The sequence below is a fragment of the Onychostruthus taczanowskii genome, unplaced genomic scaffold (assembly GCF_017590055.1).
Source record: "Onychostruthus taczanowskii isolate IOZ18803 unplaced genomic scaffold, ASM1759005v1 scaffold6, whole genome shotgun sequence".
Lineage (NCBI taxonomy): Eukaryota > Metazoa > Chordata > Aves > Passeriformes > Passeridae > Onychostruthus > Onychostruthus taczanowskii.
Window position 1 is genome coordinate 554,358 of NW_024503679.1, and position 20,285 is coordinate 574,642.

The 20,285-nt window shown below is 51.0% G+C and overlaps 1 protein-coding gene across 1 annotated transcript in view; it reads left to right on the forward strand.

Annotated features, from left to right (window-relative positions):
- The window catches only part of HCN4 (hyperpolarization activated cyclic nucleotide gated potassium channel 4), a 95,149-nt gene that overhangs the window by 12,866 nt on the left and 61,998 nt on the right, over nt 1-20,285 (forward strand). The window contains exon 2 of the mRNA XM_041418712.1: nt 14,985-15,408. Coding sequence (XP_041274646.1) covers nt 14,985-15,408 — 424 coding nt within the window. The remainder of the gene's footprint in view (nt 1-14,984; nt 15,409-20,285) is intronic.

The following is a 20,285-nucleotide window of genomic DNA, read 5'->3' on the forward strand; positions in this document are numbered from 1 at the left end:
AGAGCAGAGAATTCTTCACAAGCTCTTGAAAGACTTGCTTTTCCTAAGCAAAGTGTGGCCCTGGCTGGCTCATGGGAGAGGAGGGGAGGGTATTCCAATAAAGGAATTTTGTAGTAATATAAACTCCCCAGATGATAAAAGCCATGGCTTTGGCAGAGCAGCTCGTGACCTTTGCAGGCAGGCAGGTGACACTGTGAGTAAGGGCAGTGCAGTTCAGATGCTCCAGCTTTGCTCAGCCCCTGCCCTGGAGCTGCAGTGGTTCTGCTGCATTTCCCTCAGCTCAGCCTGGCTGCAGGGCTGGGTGAGATCATTCCTGCACACGTTTTTGTGGATGCAGGAGGGTTGATCACCATTCCAGTGAAATGAGGCTCATTATTAGCCAAATTCCTGGGTGAGAACGGCCCTGGGGATGAGTTTCCCCCCTTGGAGGCACCTCAGGCCGTGTGTCCCATACAGGAACCCCAAATTCCATCCAGGCCCTGTGCTGGCACTGCGTGGCACCTGCTGGTGCTGCACTGCTGTCACTGGTCCCAGATTCCACTCCCAGCTTGGTGTTTGTGCAGTGGCTTTTCAAGGCAGGATTCAGCCAGCCTGGGGCTCTCTTGCTACAGTGCAAGTGGTTCAGAGCCCTGAATTTTCTGCTCTTCGCCCACAAAACAGCTAGTTCTGATTCAAGGATGCCTTTCCTGAAGGAGATCCCTAATTTACTGTCTGAATATCTAATGAGCTAATATGGGTTTGGATGCACTTGAGAGCAGAGCTGATCTACTCCCTGCTTTCCCTGGCCTCCAATCCAAGACCCTCTGCTGTTCCCCACTGCAGTGACTTGAGAGCTTTCCCAGGTACCCTCACCACTGACCCATCTTCCTCCTCCTCTTCCTCAGCCTCCCTGTGGCCTCCCAGTGCCAGGGCTTCCAGCTGGGCTGAGGCACAGCACAGACATTTCTGCTGGCATGAAAAAACAAGAGCAAAACCCTGGCTCTTGCCTTACTCTGAGCTTAGGCAGGACTGGATTAACTAAAAGGAAGAAAACCACAGAAATCATGTAATGGATGGAAGTGCACGAGTTCCCAGCCAGTTTATGTGATATCCCAGCACATCCCTGCTGAAATCAAAGGCTGAGCCTGCTGCAGTGGCCTTGAAACTGGGTCCTGTGTGTGCAGAAGGAAAAACTAAAGGATGTTTTGTGTTTTAGGGAAGAGGGCCCTTTGAGAGTGTGTTCTTCTTGGGAAAGCTGGAATTCATAGAGACACTGCTGCCATCCTACATTCCCAAAACAGGGCAGGGAACAGACTTGCCTCTAGGCACCACAACCAAAGGATAAGTCTTTTCTTTTAAGGCACAAAACTTAAAGGCCCAGAATAGTCTTTTGTGCCTGGGACTCTCGGATCCCAGGGCATGTTTAGGTTTTTTAGGGTTTCTTTTTCTGCACTCAGGACCAGAAGTAGATTTTTCTAGGCTGGTGAGGAGGGCAAAGTGCCCATCTCACATTTCCATGTGGTTCTCTTGGCTCAGGCATGAACAGAGCCTGTGCTGAGCTCCTGCCTTGAAGTATGGATTTAAAATTGAAAATAAACCCTTACACCACATTTAGTGGTACCTTCAGTGGCCAGGGAAGGGTTTGGCTGTCACTGCCTTGGAGCAGCTCCTGTCCTGCTGTCCCTGTGGTAACCATTTACTGTGTCAGCCTGTCACATCTAAGGGCTGTGGCAATTATGTGTCCCAAACTCCTTACAGAGGTTGTTATTTCACATTGCCCTTGTAGCTTGTCTGAGCCTGATGCCAAAGTGGAAATACAAGGGGGTGTTGTTATTTATTGGGTTTTCATGGCTCTCATTTCTGCTCTGCCCCAGCTGTGTGTAGGAATAGCTTTATCATATTCCTGTGAAATAGCAGGGAGATCTATTCCCAGCTAATGGCTGGAATAGGAGTATAGAGAAAAAACTCCTTTATTTCCTCTCATGCAGACTGAACCTGAGTGGTGCAGACATCACAAGGAGCTGTCCTGCCTGTCCCTGCAGTGTCCCTTTCCCAGCCTGTCCCTCTGGCAGGCTGGAGCCTCCTCATTCTGTATTGATGGAAAATGCATCAAGCTGAATATATTTCTGAAACAACTTGTTTCTGGCAGGTTGTTCATTCTAAAAATATATTTATTTCTAATTGCTGAGCAGAATGCTTAATGAATTCTTCCTTCCCAAGAACAATTAATCAAAGAAATGATTTAGGGTTGGCACTTGCTCCCCCAGGCCTCAATGGCTTTGTTCCATTGACTTAAATAGAGCAGGGCAGGTCCAGCCCATAGTGGAAAAGATTGATCTGAGCATTTTTCATGGTGCCCATCACTGTTTGTCTGCCTGTCCCTGGCACTCTGTGTGTTGGAGGAGCAGCACTGCACAGCAGGGTCACAGCAAGTTTACAAAGCCCCCTTATCCTGGTGGGGTTTGGTGGGCTGAGGAGAGAAGAGGCTGCAGCTCCAGCGTGCTCTGGAAGGTTCCTTGATGGGAACAAATGGCTGGAGAGGACTCTGTGGGTCACAGACCCTGCAAGTTTTGATGGAGGAGAACCCCTTGGGAATCCCCACCACACCACAAGTCAGAAAGTTTGCAGTGTGTCCTGGAAAGAGCAGGAGAGATGCAGCAGCATGCCAGGTCTTGGCAGAGGGCAGGGAGGTGGAAGTGCCTGGATCCCCAGCACGTGCTGCCATGCTCCTTCCCAGGAGTGTGTGTAGCACATTCCATGCCACACAGGCAGGGAAAAGCCCAGTTTCCTCCTAGCAGTCTGACAGGAGGGAAAAGGCCTTAAATGTCCTGAATGTGGCCACCGAATTCTTTACATTGTGATTCAGAGCATCCTCTGTGGGCAGGTGTGTGACACTGGCCTTTCTGGGGAGGATGTGTTTTACACATCCACTGTCTGAGTTTTTCATTCTGCTGTCCCAGGGTGTGCACCAAGCCCTGCTCCTTCTCCCTCAGTCTCCTGCCCCCCTCAGTTCCTGCTGGGTTTCCTCACTCCAGTCAGTCCAGCACAGGAGCATTTGGAGGGACAGTAACAGTTCCTCAGGACCTGGAAGGGGCTTTGGGGGATGTGGAGCTCAGAGCTGAATGCCCTTCACACTCTGGGTTGGATGTCAGAATTCCTGCTCTCTCATCTCCCTTCTGTTGAGGGAGTGAGGCCCTCTGCAATATCCACCCTTCTGTGCCTCAGTTTCCCAGCTGGCAGATGCTGGTGGGGAGACTCAGGCACCTGCCCTAAAAAGCTTTGAGGTCAAAAGGGAGCCAGTCTCTGGGGAGCTCCTCAGTGCTTCAGTAAGGCAGTAATTAATTCAGCAGCCATTCCAGGGGGAGGGATAGTGGATTCACGTGGATGCCTTAGGTAAGCACAGCCTCAGTACAGTATGTTTCTTCTGAGACTGAAAATAATCAGAAGCAATTGGACTTTTTTTTTTTTCTTAACTGCTGCATTTTTAGAAGGTGATTCATCTCTTGTCTGGGGTCTGGGCTACCTGAATAGCCCCAAGATCCCAGCAGCATTAGTCTTTTTGAGGATTCATTGTGCTCCATTGCAGCCTGAATAACTCATTACAAACAAGAGTCTGATGTGAGCAGCAGGAGAGCTGGGCAGGAGAAGCATTTTGTACTTTGGAAGCTGAAGTACACACAGGCAGTGCCTTGCTAGCTTTTCAGGTGCCTTACTCCTTCCACCCCACTCCTTCTCCATGGAAGGAAGCTCTGGCACCACTGGGTGTGAACCTTGTCTGGAGCAGTGGTGCCAGCAGGGACATTTCCCACCAGGGCTAAAGCAAGGATGTAAACCAGTGAGGATTCCCAGAAAATAATGTGGATCATGAGGAGCTGAAGGCCTGAAACACAACACAGTGTGGGCTCCATCCATCCCAACCCATGCTCCTCAAACATTGCTCCTTTGGCACTGCCTCCAGGGCCTGAGCCATATTCACCATGTGCAGAAAATCCACACTAAAACCCTGGCCATCCTTGGCCAGAGTGTGTTTAACCCCAAAGCCACACTGGGAAAGAAAGGATTTGCCCAGGAGTGACCCCTCTCCTCCAGGAGTTCTTCAGCTGTGCTGTGTAACCCTCAGAGCTGTGGCGAGCTGTCCTTGCCAGGGGTGACAGCCACATGCAGCCAGCACCTTCTGTCACTCTGGCTTTCCTGTCCTCACTGAACATGTGCTTTAGGAAGTTTGGAGCCTTTACAGGGAGGCAGCTTTGAATATGATCATTCCAGCAAACCATTGGAAACCCCAAACTGCTTTCTGTCACCTTTTCTGGCAGCTTTGAGCATCCCTGTGCTGCCACTAGCCAGGACAGAGGTCTGAGTTTTGTCCCTGCCCCATCTGGCATGCCCAGGGCTCACCCAGCAGGAATGTGTGCATGGTGCTGAGCTCTGGCAGATGCTGTTGCCTGTCTCAGACATAAATCCTGGGAGCTGTGCAAGCTGGAGAGAGGCTGAGATAGCACGTGTGCCTGGGAGCAGAGCTGGAGTAAATCATGCAGCTGAACAGCAGCTTCAGGTTTGATCCATCCTCAGGCACTGGGAGCTCTCTGGTGCTTTCTGGGCTTTCCTTGTGGGCTGGCTGATGCTGGGCACACACAGAGATGAGGTACCAGGGGGAGTTCCCTCTGGGGATGGTTGTCCTGCTGCTGCGTGCTTCAAAGGTTATGGCAGGTATGCCAAACCTGGGCTCTGGAGTCTGGAGGAGAGCCTGGATGTTGGAATGATCACAGAATCCCAGGATGATTTGGCTTGGAAAGAGCCTTAAAGTTCATCCCATTCCACCCCTGCCATGGCAGGGACACCTTCCACTGTCCCAGGCTGCCCCAAGCCCCGTCCAGCCTGGCCTGGGGCACTGCCAGGGGTCCAGGGGCAGCCCCAGCTGCTCTGGGCACCCTGTGCCAGGGTCTCCCCACCCTCACAAGGAGCAATTCCTTCCCAATATCCCATCCATCCCTGGCCCCTGGCAGTGGGAAGCCATTGAGAGACCCCACTTTCCTCTGGGGGCCGTGTGAGTCCCAGCCCTCAGGAGCTGGGGCACAGCAATGCCCAGGAGGAACACTTTTAGCACCTCGGGTGGTGGGAAGTCTTGTTCTCAGCTGGGTTTGTCACTTCCTTGGGGACAGCTTCAGAGTATGAGGGCATAAATATGTCAGTGCGAGGCAGAAAGCACTGCAGAGTCCCCTCCACACCCCCCACTCCCCAAACTGTGATTCTTACCTAGTTGTGTGACTCATGTCATTTCTCTGCCTTATTTTGGTGTTTAATTTTAGTAAATTTGGCTTCCTAGTGGTGAGAGTGACATCCTCAGCTCACATAAACCCATATTATGTCAAGACAGGCATGTCAACACAAAATAGTTTAGAAGCCAGCCTGTCATCCCTGTGACTTCCCAAGGAGATGAGTGTGGAGGTCCCTGGTGTCGGTGACGTGTGTCCTGTGCCACTCTTGGAGCAGCTCTGAGCTAAGAGACATCCCCAGAGCCTCCTGCCCTGGGCTGAGCCCCAGCCTGGGCAGCAGGGCAGGGGGGATTCTGCCCTTCTGCCCCCTCAGGTGAGACCCCCCCTGCAGAGCTGCCCCAGCCCTGGGGCCAGCACAGGAGGGAGCTGCAGCTGCTGCAGCCAGGCCAGAGGAGGCACCAGGATGAGCAGAGGGATGGAGCAGCTGTGCTGGGAGAGCTGGGATTGTTCACCTGGAGAGGAGGAGCTTTGGGGTGACCTCATTGTGGCCTTGCACAGCCTGAAGGAGCTGACAAGAGAGATGGAGAGGGACTTTGGACAAGGGATGGAGGGACAGGGCAGGGTTAGATGGGATATTGGAAGGGAATTCCTGGCTGCTCAGAGCAGCTGTGGCTGCCCCTGCATCCCTGGCAGTGCCCAAGGCCAGCTTGAAGGACCCTGGGGCAGTGGAAGGTGTCCCTGCCCATGGAAGGGGGTGGCACTGGCTGGGCTGTAAGGACCCTTCAACCCAAACCACTCTGATTCTGTGATGATATGATAGATATGATGGATATCATATATTTCATACATACCTACAGCATCTATAGACAGTCATTTTCCTTCCTGTCCCTGAGTACAAACCAAGCCCTTCCCCAGTCCTGCTGCTCTTTGAGACAGCTCAGAGCTCCCTGGTGCACATCCTCCCTGCCTGGGGTTTGACTCATGGATGGTGGACCTGGGCCAGGGCCTGAACTTCATCATGTCACAACTTATGCATGTCTTCAGGCTTTAATCCTTCACATTCCACAACATGTTCCTGATGGCTTGGAGGCTGCAGCCCTTATTGATCCATCCCTTCTCCACAACAGCAACATATGGCACGTTTCCATGGCAATAGGTCCCCCTGAAGGGGCTTCCTTCCCTTCCTCACTTTATTGGTCTTTCTCATTATTGAATCATCAGAGATAAATGCACACAGGAGAAGGGTCAATGTGTGGATCAATGGGCAGCAACAAAGAGGAACTTTTCCATATTCATACAAGCAGGAGATTTCAGGAGATCAAACAATGCAGAATTGCCAGGCCCTGAGGTGGCAGCTCATGCATAATGTATTCTGGGAACTCTGCAATCAATACACACCCAACACCTTGGAGACCCCTGGGATTCAGCTGCAGGTGGGCAGGGACAGGGGAATCCACAAATGTTTGTGGGTGCAGTAGGGTGGGGCATGAAGAAAGGTTAATTCTGCTTTGTGCCAGCCCTGCAGCTTTGGCTCAGTGCTGCAAACAGAATGGATTCTCTACTCATGGAGGGTGTGGGGTGGGAGGTTCCTTCTGGTGGGGTTTGGTGAGCCAGGCATGGAGTGAAACCTGCTTTGTGCAGTGATGTGACCCAAAATGGTCTGAGCTTCCGTGGGGACAGGAGTCCTCCAGACATGGGGCTGATGGTGGCTGCTCTGCCCTGCTTCCCTTCCCTGTAAACCTCCCAGTGAATCTGCACCATTCCATCCTCAGATGGTGTCTCCTGCCCCTGCTGCAGTGAATTCCCACTGCAGGACAATTTATATCCGTGCTCACCTCGGTGGTGCTGTGAGAACAGCAATAAATTGTCTGGGTTCAGTGTGTAAATGCTGCTCCTTTGGGCCTTCACACAGAGAGGGGATAAGCTTTCCTAGGAGTAGTACCATAGAAATTTCTCTGCTTCTGCAGCCCGTTGCAGGGGAATTCTCCATGAGATATTAATAGCTGTGTCCAAGCAAGTGAGAAAATATTAATAATGCTGCTTTAGTCGGAAATGGGATGTGTGCTCTGTTGGCCTCCGTGCTCCAAATTTAGAGCCGGAACAAACCGAGTCTCTTGTGGCTATCTCTGCTTCTGGGAGAGAAATGAAATCTTGTTTATTTTTACTTTTCTGGGAAGATTGGGTTCTAAGTATAGATTTAAGGTAGGCTTTAATTTGTTAGCTGGGTCTGCAGGCAGGAAGGCAGCGGGACCTGAGGACAGTGGGCATTGGTTCCATGGGGCCAAATCCCTGGGGACTTTGCTGAGCCTTGTGCCATGGGTATGGTTCAGAGTGACTGGGAATGAAAGTGCAGGAGCACCTTGGTTCTGGGTGGTCCTGCAGAGCCAGGACTGGGTGCAGGTGTCCATCAAATTGAACATAAATCCTGGGAAATGCTTATCCAGGTGCTGTGGAGCCCCTTGCAGGGTTAGGACCTCACAGATTGGATGGACCCTCATTATCCCAGGACAGATGCAAGGCAGGCAGCAGCACTCCAGCCTCCAGGAGCCTTTCTGCAAACATGATTTGCTCAATCCTTGAAACTGAGCTTAGGATGTGAGTTCACTCACCCTCAGAGGATCCACCTCACAGCTGGGATGCTGCTGTCCTGGCCATGGCACTTCAATCCCATCCTCACTTCCCACCCAGCTGGAAGTGAGCACACCTCTGAGCAGGGGTGGCAGCATCCCTTCCACTGCCTTTTCACATGCTTGAACACCACTTCATGTGGATGTGGTTGGTGACTGGTGCACTTGAGCACAAAGATAATGCAGAGTGAGGGGTTTTCTGAGGCAGGAAACACAAGGAAGATGTTCCAGCAAAGTCGCTGAAGGTCAGGACTGTCTGTCTTGGCTGATTCATAAAGCCTCTTTCAAACTGAGATGGAGGCCAGGGAAGTGTCTGTGTCTCAGTGACTGGAGTTTCTGTGAAGGACAGTCAGCAGCAGCTGCTGGGGGCTCCTCTGGCAGTGCTGAGTGTCCCACATGTGGCTGTTCTCCCTCCCTGCAGAGCTCCCACAAGGGGAAGCCATCTCTCCTGAGGGAGTAGTTGATGAAAGCACCCTGAGCACTGAGCTGTTCCCTCATTCAGACAAACCTATTGCTTGGTGGATTGCCTTTGACATCAGCTCTGCTTTCCTGGTCCTCAGTCCTTCAGAATTCTCCAGGAAAATTCGCTGTCACATGGATCCATAGAATGGCTTGGGCTGGAAGGGACCTTAAAAGTCATCCAGTGCCACCGTCCCCTGCTGCTGGGATCAGCCCAGGGAGGGGGGAAATTCAGGGCTGGATCATTTCAGCTGTCACCCCCAGCACCCCCAGGTCCCTTTGTCCCAGGGCTGCTCTGAATCCCTTCATCCCCAGCCTGGGTTGATCCCAGGGCTTGCCCAGCACCAGCACTTGGCCTTCCAGGGTTTGCTGAGGCTCACACAGAGCCACCTGGGCATCCAGGCCCCCCAGATGTCAGCCAGGTCTCCATCCCTGCAGGCAGCCTGGCAGCAGAGGGTGCAGAGCAGAGGCAGCAGCTCAGACTGACAGAGTGCCCTGGGTTTTGTGAGTTAAAGAAAGGGCAGCATTCACAATGTACCCGCTTATAATTGCTTAAATCCATCAGTGCCTCAAACGTGGTGTTTGCAAATTGTCAGCTATTACTGCTGGAATAAAAATACCTCTTAAGTAATGTGTATATTTATATTTTTACAGTAGAAAAGGGAAGAAATTTCCCCTTTGCTGCTACTGATCAAATTATAGATTATAACATGGCTGGAAACCTCTCCTGAGTCCAGACAACCACATTTGCTGGGTGGTGCTTCTACCTCTGAATGAGTTTCTTTAATCTTTGGTATCTCATAGTCTATCTGTAATATAGGATGATAATACCTTCCTAATTATATCTGCTGGGATTTAATTAATGTTTGGACATTACTTTGAAAAATGTAGGGTCTTGATTATTGTTTAATAATATAGTGTTAGATTTAAAAATTAATGATAGAGAAGCAATGAAAATACTTCCTTGCTTGGACTGCAAATGCCATCTCCAAGTATTACATAAGCAATAGCTTCCTTAATTTTCCACTTACCAAAATCCATGTAATTATATTTTAAGGTAATAATATGAGCATGTGTTCTAAACTTGAAACAGGGTTTGGAATTGGGCACTGCTCGGAGGAGATTAGGTGAGCAATTATGTAGATTGAAGATAATCTAAGTCAAAGGCTAAGTGCAGACCTTGGAGAATCTCTTGCCTCGGGTGAAACTGCCAGCTGAATTGGATGGGAATTCTGTCAGGGACAGCACAGGAGCTTTAAGGAATCCAGATGCAAAGTGCTGCCGGGCCCACACCTCACAGTGCTGGGATCCCTCCCCATCACCCACGTCCTTGTGTCAACATTCCAGCCCATCACTCCTGTTCTCCTGGCAGGGCACTGAACTCCATGGGAGTCCTGTCCCATCCCGCTGACCCTGCAGCCAGCTGAGCCCCGGGTGACCCAGGGAAGGGACGTTCCCTGCCAGCTCCTGCTGGCACCTGAGAGGTGCTGGAGCATCCCTGGGGAGGTGCTGTGGGTGCAGCCCTTTCCCAGCCAGCTGGGTCCCCACTCTTGGCTTTCCATGCCTGGCAGTGCCCTGGGTTTGGTGCCCCCAAGTCCAGGAGCAGCCAGGAGCCAGCAGGGCTGAGGAGAAGCAGAGGTCCAGGAGAAGCAGAGGTCCAGGAGATGCAGGCATCCAGGAGATGCAGGCAACCAAGAGAAGGAGGCATCCAGGAGAAGCAGGCATCCAGAAGATGCAGGCATTCAGGAGATGCAGAGATCCAGGAGATGCAGGCAACCAAGAGAAGGAGGCATCCAGGAGAAGCAGGCATCCAGAAGATGCAGGCATCCAGGAGAAGGAGGCATCCAGGGAAATCTGGAGGAGGCTGGGACCCAGCAGGCTGTCCTGTGCTGTCAGAATGCATGGTTAATTAGCAGTGCTCCCAGGGGCTTTAGTCAGGATGGCAGAGTATTTGCATAGATCGGTCAGAAGGAATTAAAACTGTTTGTCTTTTCCTTTAGCTGGGTCCTTTCCCATTACACAGCACTCAGAATATTTTTGTAACTCATTTGACTCTTTTTCTGGTGAGTATTCATGGCAAAGAAGTTTCCAAGTGCACAGGTCTTTGAGTAAACTCTCTATAAATAAATTAATTCCTCCCACAAGGGAATTGCTGGACTCAGAGCTGGTTAAATGTCCTTTAGTGTGTTCAGGAGCAGTGAATCACCATGTTCCATCCTTTATCTCTAGGGCAGAGCAAGTCTGTAACTCTCCAGTAGAAGCAGCCTGCTCCTGTCTGGGAGAAGTGATGCTTCCAGAGGCAGGGAAGGATCTCCTCATGCTTTTTTCTCCTTTGCTGTCTCTGTTCAGCTGTCTGTGAGTGGCTGTTCCTGGAGTAAACTTTGCTCCCACTGTGGCTCCAGCTACCCTGAGCTCCCCTAATGCTCTCTCCAAAAGGTGATTTCTGTTTCCAGCCCCACAGCATTCCTGGGAATGCAGCACGACCTCTTTCCTGCCAGGCCACCTGATCAGCATGCAGTCCAGAGGCAGGAAAGGCAGCGGCCGCTCCACAGAGAAGCACAGGTTTCCAGCAGCTCAGAAGGGATTTGGGAGCATTTCCTCCCCACCAGGCAGGGGATGGAGATTCCTGGTGGGGCTCAGTAGGTGGCACTCTGTTTCTGGAGTCAGCACCGAGCCTTGGGACTGAGCTGGGCTTGCCTTTGGGCTCGGTTCGAACAAGCTGTGCTCATTAAAGAGCTGTTCTTGGGAGGTCAGCAGGGCTGGCCACGGGCTGGGAGCTCAGTTCCACTGCTGGGGAGAATCTCCTGGCCCCTGGCACTGCCAGGCAGATGCATTACTGTTTGTGCTTCAGCCCAGAGCTGGCTGCCCTTCAGCAGGAGCTGAAAACCCCAAAAAGCTTTGTTAATTTGGAGGTGAGGCCACTCAAGTCCATTTTCTCTGGACTGTGGAAGCACTGTGGAGCCAGAACAGAAGTTCAGAAGCCACAAATGCACAGAGTTTCAGTGCTGCTGTGACCCAGTGATGCTGCTGAGCCTCTCACCTCTGGGATTCACTGCTTTCTCTCCAATTCCTCACTCCTGAGCTCATGCTCTAGAATTGCCCACACTGCACTACGGAATGAAAAAGGAAATTTCATTTGATTGTAAAAAATTACTTCCAAAAGCAATATTCCCAGCCTGCTGTCAGTGTGCTCTAGGCAGAGCAGAAAGATGGTCCAGCATTCCAAACCCACAAACCAATACCTACAGAGTGTACAGGCTGTCACATCAGCTGAGTGACACAGCAGTGCTTAAGGAGCACATATTCCTGAAGTGTCTGTGCCACAATAATTCTCAGATATGTTCTGTTTAAATAATGTATTAGGAATTAAGAGATCCGAGGTAGTGGTGCATGTTAAAATTTTCAGATCCAAGGAGTATGCAGAGAGTAGGATGGAGTATAAAAACCAAAGGTGTTTGAACAAGACATCTGGCTTATATAGTGCTGCCTGTTCCCTGTGCTCTGAGCTGTTCAGTTGCACTGAGTCAACTGTAATAAAACAATACATTCATATTTATTAATTTTTTATGTAGGCTTTTGGAAACAGGAAGAGAAGTGAGAAGAAGACAGGATATCAGACATCCCAGAGATGCATCTCTGTTAGGCTCTTTTGCAAGCCATATGAATGGCTTCAGATCTGCTTAGACTCAAAAATCAGATTCAGGTTCTAGCCCTTGCTTGGCCTCAGCCTTCCGTGGACAAACCCCATGCTCTTCACTTTGCCACGTGGCTCCTCTGTGTGCAAGGCAGGGATAATAACTCTGCCTCTCTTGGGTGCAGCGAAGCCAATTTCATCACTGTCAGCTCCGTGGAATCCCTGGGTGAAAGGAACAACAGAAATTCAGAAAACATGGGTTATTAATAGCTGGTGCTTGCCCTTACATACATCACATGCACCGTTAGTCATTGTGGCCAGTAATTTACAGGGAGGGGAAAGATGTTCCTGGGAGCAAATGCAAAATGACACTTGGATGGTATCAGACCTCTGAGGTGTTGCGGGCCCAGAGAGTCTAATTAAGTCTAAATGCACTGATGCCACCCTGAACAGATCCTGCTTCCCATGTGGGTGAAATGAAAATGTGCAGGAGCTCTGCAAATCTTAACAGGGGAATTTTAACTCCCAGGCAGTTCTCGTTGGAAAGGCAGGTGCTGGAGTTGGTGTGCAGGCCAAATTCTTGGTGTGCTCCAGCTTTTTCTGCCTCCTTCATAGAGCCCCAAGGTTGTCTTCTCCCTGACAGCTTTATTAAAGGGATCACTGGATACAGAAGTTTCCCTTCCCTGGTTTGAAGTGGTGGCTTTAAAGGTCAGAGCTGAGGGGCCCTGTCGATAATGTGGAGTCAGCAGTGCAGCCCTGAGGAGAGCTGTGCTCCGAGGGACACGTGGCAGTGGGGCTCAGCACCTGACTGCCCTGCCCACACTGCACACCCTGCTGCTCCAGGGCAGCTCAGGAGCAGCAGGCTGGGAGGGAAGAGCTGCAGGAACTCAGGAACTGCTGCAAGTGAGGATGCAGGACAGCTGAGCACACTGGGCAGGGAGAGGCTAGGCTAGCAGGGGTGCTGCAGTCAGGGGAAAGGTTTCACTGGCCTTGGGTGTGTGCAAAACACCTTCCTTGGGCTGGGAGCCATCCTGCCACTGCTGGCCCTGTCCCCAAAATCACCACCCAACTTAAAAAAGAGGCACAAAAATGCAAAGATATGAGAAGAAAGGCACTTGCCTTCCCAGCACTGCAAACCTGGCTGTGCCAGGCTCACGCCATTAATTTGAAACTTGGGAAAACTCATTTCTTTGAGCCTATCTCCTTGTGTATTCCCTAAGGGAAATGAAGGATGGCTGGGAGGTTATTTATTTTCAGTAATAATGCACACACTGCTTCCAGACTTCCTGCTATTGTGCGATTATCCAGATTAATTGCCTGGGAAAGCTGCAGCATCATCTCGGGCCCTTATTAAGGAAGCTCACAACACGGATTTATATTAATGCCTCTTGCTGGGTGCCACAGCCTTGCTCTTGGAGGCAGATGGACAAATCCCACTGCTGAGTGCTGCCAGCAGCCCTGTACCTGCAGACTGAGGGGGGGATTGCTGGTACCTTGAGAGCCAGGAGAGAGCGGAGGTCGTTTTTAGGAAGCTCATTAGTGAGTAACTTTGCTTATTCTAAAATCAGTTCCCATCAGCCTCTGCTGAATGATTGTGAGAATTGCTGGGGTGCTGCTGGCTGCTGACCCTGCCTGTACAAGGCCAAGGGTTGGAATCTTAAAGATGCTTTTAGGTGCTTTAAAGTGTTCTTACCAGGGAGAGAGGCTCTAGATAGAGAAGGCTTTTAAGGTATATTCTGCCCTTTTGGTTTCCCTGCTGAGAGTTTAACAAACCATGTAGTTGCCTTGCTCTGAAAATCCTGTTCTGCAGCAGCTCAGCCTGGCCCAGGTTCCAGCCAAACAGTCACTAACCAAGGTAGAGCTTGAGGGCCTTTAGAGCAAGTCCAGCTCCTCTGAAACATTTCAGGGATTTTGGCTGTAGAGGGTTAGAGAGAGGAGCAGCATGTGCACGTCCTTCAGCAGCCCAACACTTCCCTCTGATAAATCAGTGTCAGTGCAGGGTCCCACTGGTGCTCTCACTGCTGCTGAGGGATTGCTCATCTCCTGTGACAACGGGGTGATCATTGTATTAATAACTAATGATATTAGAGTAGCTGACCCATAGTGCACAGTGTGGGGCTGCTGGAATCTTGGCAGTGTGAGCCCACAGTGCATCAGCATCTACATGTGACACATGAGGAGAGCACTGGAGCACCACTGTGCTGGGCAGCGAGGCACCTCAGCAAGCTCTGACACTGGGAGGGGTTTTAGTCCCCACTCTGCAGTCCTCCTGCATCTGTGGGAAATCTTTAAAAAATCCCAATCATATAAATTAGGGGTTCTACTCAGACTGTGTGCCTTCCAAGCAAAACGGAGTGTTACATTAAGGGCCACTGGGTAACACTGAGCTACCACTGGAGTGAAGATAAGCTTCCTGGAGACTGTGCTTCACGGAACAGGAGTTAAATGTTGGTGTTACTGTCCTTAGAAATGGAATGGGTATCTCCAGGCACGTGACTCTGGGCTTTATTGATTGTTTCTGTACAACACGGGAGCCTGTAGAGCGTGGGCTAAACTCCTGGAGTCCAGCTCAGCAGGAATCTGAACTGAGGGCTGGAGATGAGAGCACAGGCTCCAGTTCCATCCTGATCCCAGAACTGTCAGTGCTGGCTGCTTCTAAAGAAGGATCAGACAGCAGGAGCACAGCCTGATGGTTTAACCCCACGAGACTTTATTGACACACAGACTCTGAGGCCTCCCCAGTCCTCCTTCCCTCCTTACCCAGCAGTCCCTGTAGTAACCACAGGTTTTTCAGTCTCTCCCCAGGCAGCTCCTAGGTCCCAGGAAGGTGTTCAAGCAGGCGTGCCCAGCCCTGGCTCAGCTCCTTTGTGAGCCCTCGAAGGCAGAGCGGGAGGGTTCCTCTGATATTAATTAGTCAGTTAGCAGCTTGTGCGGTGTGTGTGCTCAGGCGGAGCAGCAGAGCCCAGGGGATGACTGACAGCAGAGACGGATGAGTTCTTCAGTGCAGCTGACCCGGGCTCCCCGACCTCCTGCCCTGTGGCTGATCTCACATGTCTCTGTCTTGCTGTCCAGGTTTTACTGGGATCTGACCATGCTGCTGCTGATGGTAGGGAACCTGATCATCATCCCTGTGGGCATCACTTTCTTCAAAGATGAAAACACCACCCCGTGGATTGTCTTCAACGTGGTTTCGGACACGTTCTTCCTCATCGACCTTGTCCTCAACTTCCGGACAGGCATCGTGGTGGAGGACAACACCGAGATCATCCTGGACCCGCAGAGGATCAAGATGAAGTACCTGAAGAGCTGGTTTGTGGTGGATTTTATCTCCTCCATCCCCGTGGACTACATCTTCCTGATCGTGGAGACGCGCATCGACTCCGAGGTGTACAAGACGGCGCGGGCCCTGCGCATCGTGCGCTTCACCAAGATCCTCAGCCTGCTGCGCCTGCTGCGCCTCTCGCGCCTCATCCGCTACATCCACCAGTGGGAGGAGGTGAGACAGCCCCGGCTCTGCCTGCCAGCTCTGCTCTCCCATTTCCTTCAATGCCCCTTCTCCTTCCTGCCCCTTGTGTCAGGGCCTGATGCTGTGTTGGAGCGGGTTCCTGAGGGAATTCTGCAGGTTGTTGGTGCTGCGGGCTCTGGGATCGGCATCCACGTGATCTGTGGAGATGCTGCAGGAGGGTGGGCACAGGTGGCCCCTTGCAGGAGCTGTGTAGCTGGTGAGCAGAGCAATCAGCCAGACAGCGAGGGCTTGCCCTCTCAGAGCCCCCAAAGGTCCAGGAGCAGCTCTGAGGAAAGGGCTGGAGACAGCTGATTTGCAGAACCTGTGGCATCTGTTTGCCATGTGCTGCTTCTCTGTGCTTATCTCTTGAATGAAGAGATAAGCATGGGCATGTGTTAGAACCCTCTTGCTCTCTATATTCTCTGACACTATGCTAAGGGAAAAAGGAAGGAGCAGCAATCTGCAGACAAAGGTCTGGTGAAAAGCAAGATCCCCACAAGCCTGGGACCCTGTGCTGCTCCCAGGGGGAATTCCAGGATGCAGGGTGAGTTGTCAGGAATAATGTGGGTGAAGCCACAACCTTGCAAGTAGCTTGAAAATCAGTTGTTTTTCTCCTGTCTCCGTGCTCTCCAAAGCAGAGAGAAAGCTCCCTGCATCTCTCTCCACATGTCAGGAGCATATTTTCAGACAAGGAAAGCTGATCAGGGCAATTTCATCTTTGTCTCCATATTTTGTGTTGTGCTTTGGAGCAGAGCCTGCTGCAGAGCATGATCTAATGCAGGGCATGCTCCTGGGAATGTGAAGGAGAAGCAGCCATGCAAGTCATGGCTCAATTGCAGCGAGCTGTCACAACACTAATTCATGATAGAGCTGAGCCCTTCCCTCCTCCAAGCAGCCCACACTCACAGGGAGAGCACTGGGGCATGCTTCACAAATCTCAGGCTTTATCCTTGTGGTGTTACCATTTGTGAGGTCTTCACTTAGAGCAGAGCAGAGCCTCATTGAGCTCTGGGATGACAATGGGCAAGGTGCTGGGCAGCTGCTGGGGAGAGGCAGCCCCAGCCCTGAGATTTATAATTCATATTCATTCACTTTGTGGTGCAGGCAGGAGTGCACGGAGAGATGAACAAAGCACAAATGTCCATCTGGGGTGCCTCAGTGAGTCAGGGGCTGAGCAGGGCACTGATGTCTCTCCAGGTGTGTTGGCCTGTCCTGTGGTTGCTTTGCTTCCCTCTCCTCTAATCCGAGTGGCTCAGCAAAGGCGAGGTTGTGGCTCAGGCTCTCCACACATTCACAGGCACCCACAGCAGTGCACAGCTCCCTGCTTGTTTCCCTCTGCTCCTTGACTTTCCTTTCAGGAGGTGCTTGAAGAGGACTGAAGTATATTTGCTGTTTTGTACTGAATTTATTTTGAAAATGACAAGACAGAAGCAGATCAGTGTTTCTCCCTCTCTCACTTATTGTAGCTTGACCAAGCAGCCATTCCTAGCTTCTGTCTCCCAATGCCATTCCAGGGATGCTGTTCCCGTGCTGCTGTCCTGGGCCCTGGCACAGCACTGCTGGGTGCCCTCTGGGGCACAGGCTCCCCAGGGTGGGGCAGTGTTGGCAGGGCAGGGCAGGGATGGTGCTGGTTGCAGTTTGGAACTGCAATGCAGACTGTGCACTGCAGAGCCCTAAGAGCAAACACCACCAGCTGTGTCAAACAGGGCTCGGCCCAGGCTGCAGTTCCTGGACAGAGTTTGGCACTGGGAGCTTCTCCAGCTTCCACACCAGGGAGGGAGGCAGGGGGGAAGGGGTGATCCCCTGTCACTGGTGCAGTGCCTGCCACAAAGCAGAGGGGAGTCAGGGGAGGGGAGTGCTGCTTCTTGCTTGCGTGGGAGTTGTGCTCCCTGCAGCCACGCTGGCAGCTCTCTTCCTCTGAAGTGCCTACAGATGATCCCTGTCTGAAAGGCCACATTCATCATTCCTCCCTGCAGCCATCAGTGCTGATCTGGGCAGAGCAATGCAGGACCAGGCTTACTCTGGGTTTGCAAGAGGTTGCTGTGCACAGCTAAAGAAGGAGGAGGACTTGGGGGAGGGGATGCTGCAGGTCTGGTCTCTGTGGTCCCCCATCCTATTCCATGCCTCATCAGCTGGCAGTGTCTCTTTAGCTCTTTGCTTCTGAGCAGATCAGCTGTAAGGAGACGTGAGCAGGGTGTGCTGGGCCTCTGGAGAGGAGTGTGTGCCCTGGGGGAGCGTGTGCAGGGCAGAGGTGTATGGCCAGAGAGGGATCACCATGGCATTGTGTGAGGGCACAGAGCTGGGGCAGTCCCTTCCCGTGGAGGTGCCCTCCTCACTCACACACAGTGCCCTCCTCACTCAGCTCCTTGTGGGCAGGGATAAGGGGCCCTTCCCGAGCTGCCAGCAGCCTCTCCCTTCGTTCCCCTGCAATTGTCCATGCTCTGCATGAATTTATCTCCGAGGCTGCAGTGGGCAGGAGCAGCCTTCTCCAGGGCTGCAGTGCTGTAAAGCAGCCAGGCACTCATCAGTTCCACATCAGCGCTGCTCAGGAGTCTGTGGGCTCCAGAGCTGGGGCTGCAAGTCCCAGCAGCCTCTGCCATCCTCCCCACGTCCCTGAGAGGTGCTCTGGGGATACAGCTGGGCAAACAACCTGAAGAGAAAAGGAAGGCAAAAGGCAAGAAAAACAATCTAAGGCACTTGTGTTCACTGGAGTACGAAAATCAGCTTAATTCCAAATGTAGCAGTTTCATTTGCATGATGCATTTTGCATGAGTGGTCCCACGAATGAATTTACCAGAAGGGCAGAATATAAATAGAGTCTTTTTGAAGTGTCTGCCGTGTCTCCCCTGCACTTGGGAGCTTGATTGCAGTGTAGGCAGCTGCACTCACCCTGGCTGGGGTCTGGCTTGCCTCACATCTGGATCACCAGCCCCAGTGGTGTTCCCTGGAGTTGCCCAGGCCAGGAGCACAGGTCAGAGCAAACAGGGCTGCTCCAGCCAGGCCTTGTCCTCCCCCAGAGAAACTCTTGTTTTCTCAGCCTTTCTTTGGGGTACCCAGCTTGGTCAGTGGCTCCTGGGCCTGCAGCACATGTTCCCAGCTGTCCCATTGTCCCACTGTCCCAGGGTTAGGGAGTTGGGTCTCCCCACTGCTGAGCTGAGAGAGTGTCCAGGGAAAGCAGATCCAAACATGAGCATCCTACAGACCTCATCCTACAGACAGAAAACCAGCAGAAACACCATGGAAGCCATGTATTCAGTCAGGATGAACCACTCAGGTCAGATTGGGAGTCAAAAACCCCTCAATTTTCTGAGCTATCCCTGTTGTATGCACAGCATCTACCCCGTGGTTGGTGCTGGGGTGCAGTAATCTGTATTTAATATCAAACTATTTTGACTTAGGAACATTCATTGGAACAACAGCACAATCCTGCTCCTATAAATCTGTTTCCAAATAGTACATAGGCCAAGATAACCAAAATGTTTTGATTGCAGACTCTGTGGGAGGGACTGTGATGGGAAGGAAAGGAGCTATCTGGATTTGATATATATCACAATGATAATACTGTCATAAGTGAGGAATTTTCAGATTTTTTTTCAGGAAGAAAAATACATCTTTTGGTTTTTGCAGCTGAAACATGAAGCAAAGGACAATTTGATGATTTTCAGGCTATTATGTTATTGAAACCTTGCAGACTTGCCTGAGTGCTGTCCTTTTCTTCCCTCGAGTTTCTGTATTACAGAGAAGCTTTAGGAGGCAGGGAATGCATCCTCTCAGGTCCCAGTAACAACTTCCCAGTAACAACTGGGCACAGCTCAGACCATCTGAAAGGTGATGCCACTTTCCAGAAGCTTCAGCTGTTTGGAAAGCAGATCCAAAGCTGGAGAGCTGTGTGGAAGGACCAGGAAAGAGCTTCCAGAGGCTAGGAGAATATGGCTCCCAAGTGATTCTCCTTTGGTTTGCTAATTCCCTTTGTTTCTCCTGACCTTTCTGTAGCCTTTCCTAAATGCAATTACAATAATGTGGCTAGAGGCCCGGGGTATCATTGTCACCCCTAGTAATGAAGGGATGGGACTATTTTGGGGCTAAGAACTATTTATTGTTCAGATAAACATCACTCTCAGAGACAGTGAGATTTTAAAGGAGCAGGCAGCTGGTCACAGCTCAAAGTAGTCACAAATTCTTTGTTACAAGGCAATACAGAACTGTCTAACCCAAGGAATAGATGGCACAAGGTTTATTTTGCTTTTCTAACCTATCACCTTGACTCACTTCTACTGCACTGTGGGTATTTTTACCCAGTAGGTTTCTGTCTCACATGCACCCATCTGCTCCTGTTACAACTTCTAAACTCTGAAGGTCAGTTTGATCCTCACATGGGGCACCACTTTGTTGGATTAAGCTCTTTTCTGACTCAGAGATGGGCCAACCCAGAAGTGTTTTAAAAACTTTTATTCCACTTTCAGTCTCATGAGAAGAGTGAGACAATACAGATGTTATAATTCATGCCATTGCAATCAGAAGCCAACTATTTTCTAATTGCATTATAAGTGTTTCTTGGCCTATCAGCTTTTGTCACACCATGCTGTAAATGCCTCAAAGCCAATCTAAAATGCATCTTTCATAATTCTGTTTCTCCAAAGTATCCAGTCTTATTTGCAAGGCCATCCTTTGAAACTTGTTCCTAGTTCCATTTCTCTCTCAGCAATGTCTGTCCTATTCCATGGCATTTCTCAGTCAGCATTTTTTATCTCAAGGTTTGCACACAGATGCACACTGTGTGAGCCTTCTGTCAGGCTGTGAGAATTCCCTACAAATGCATTTCTCACATCAGTTTATTCTATATAACCACACCCCTACATTAGAAACCC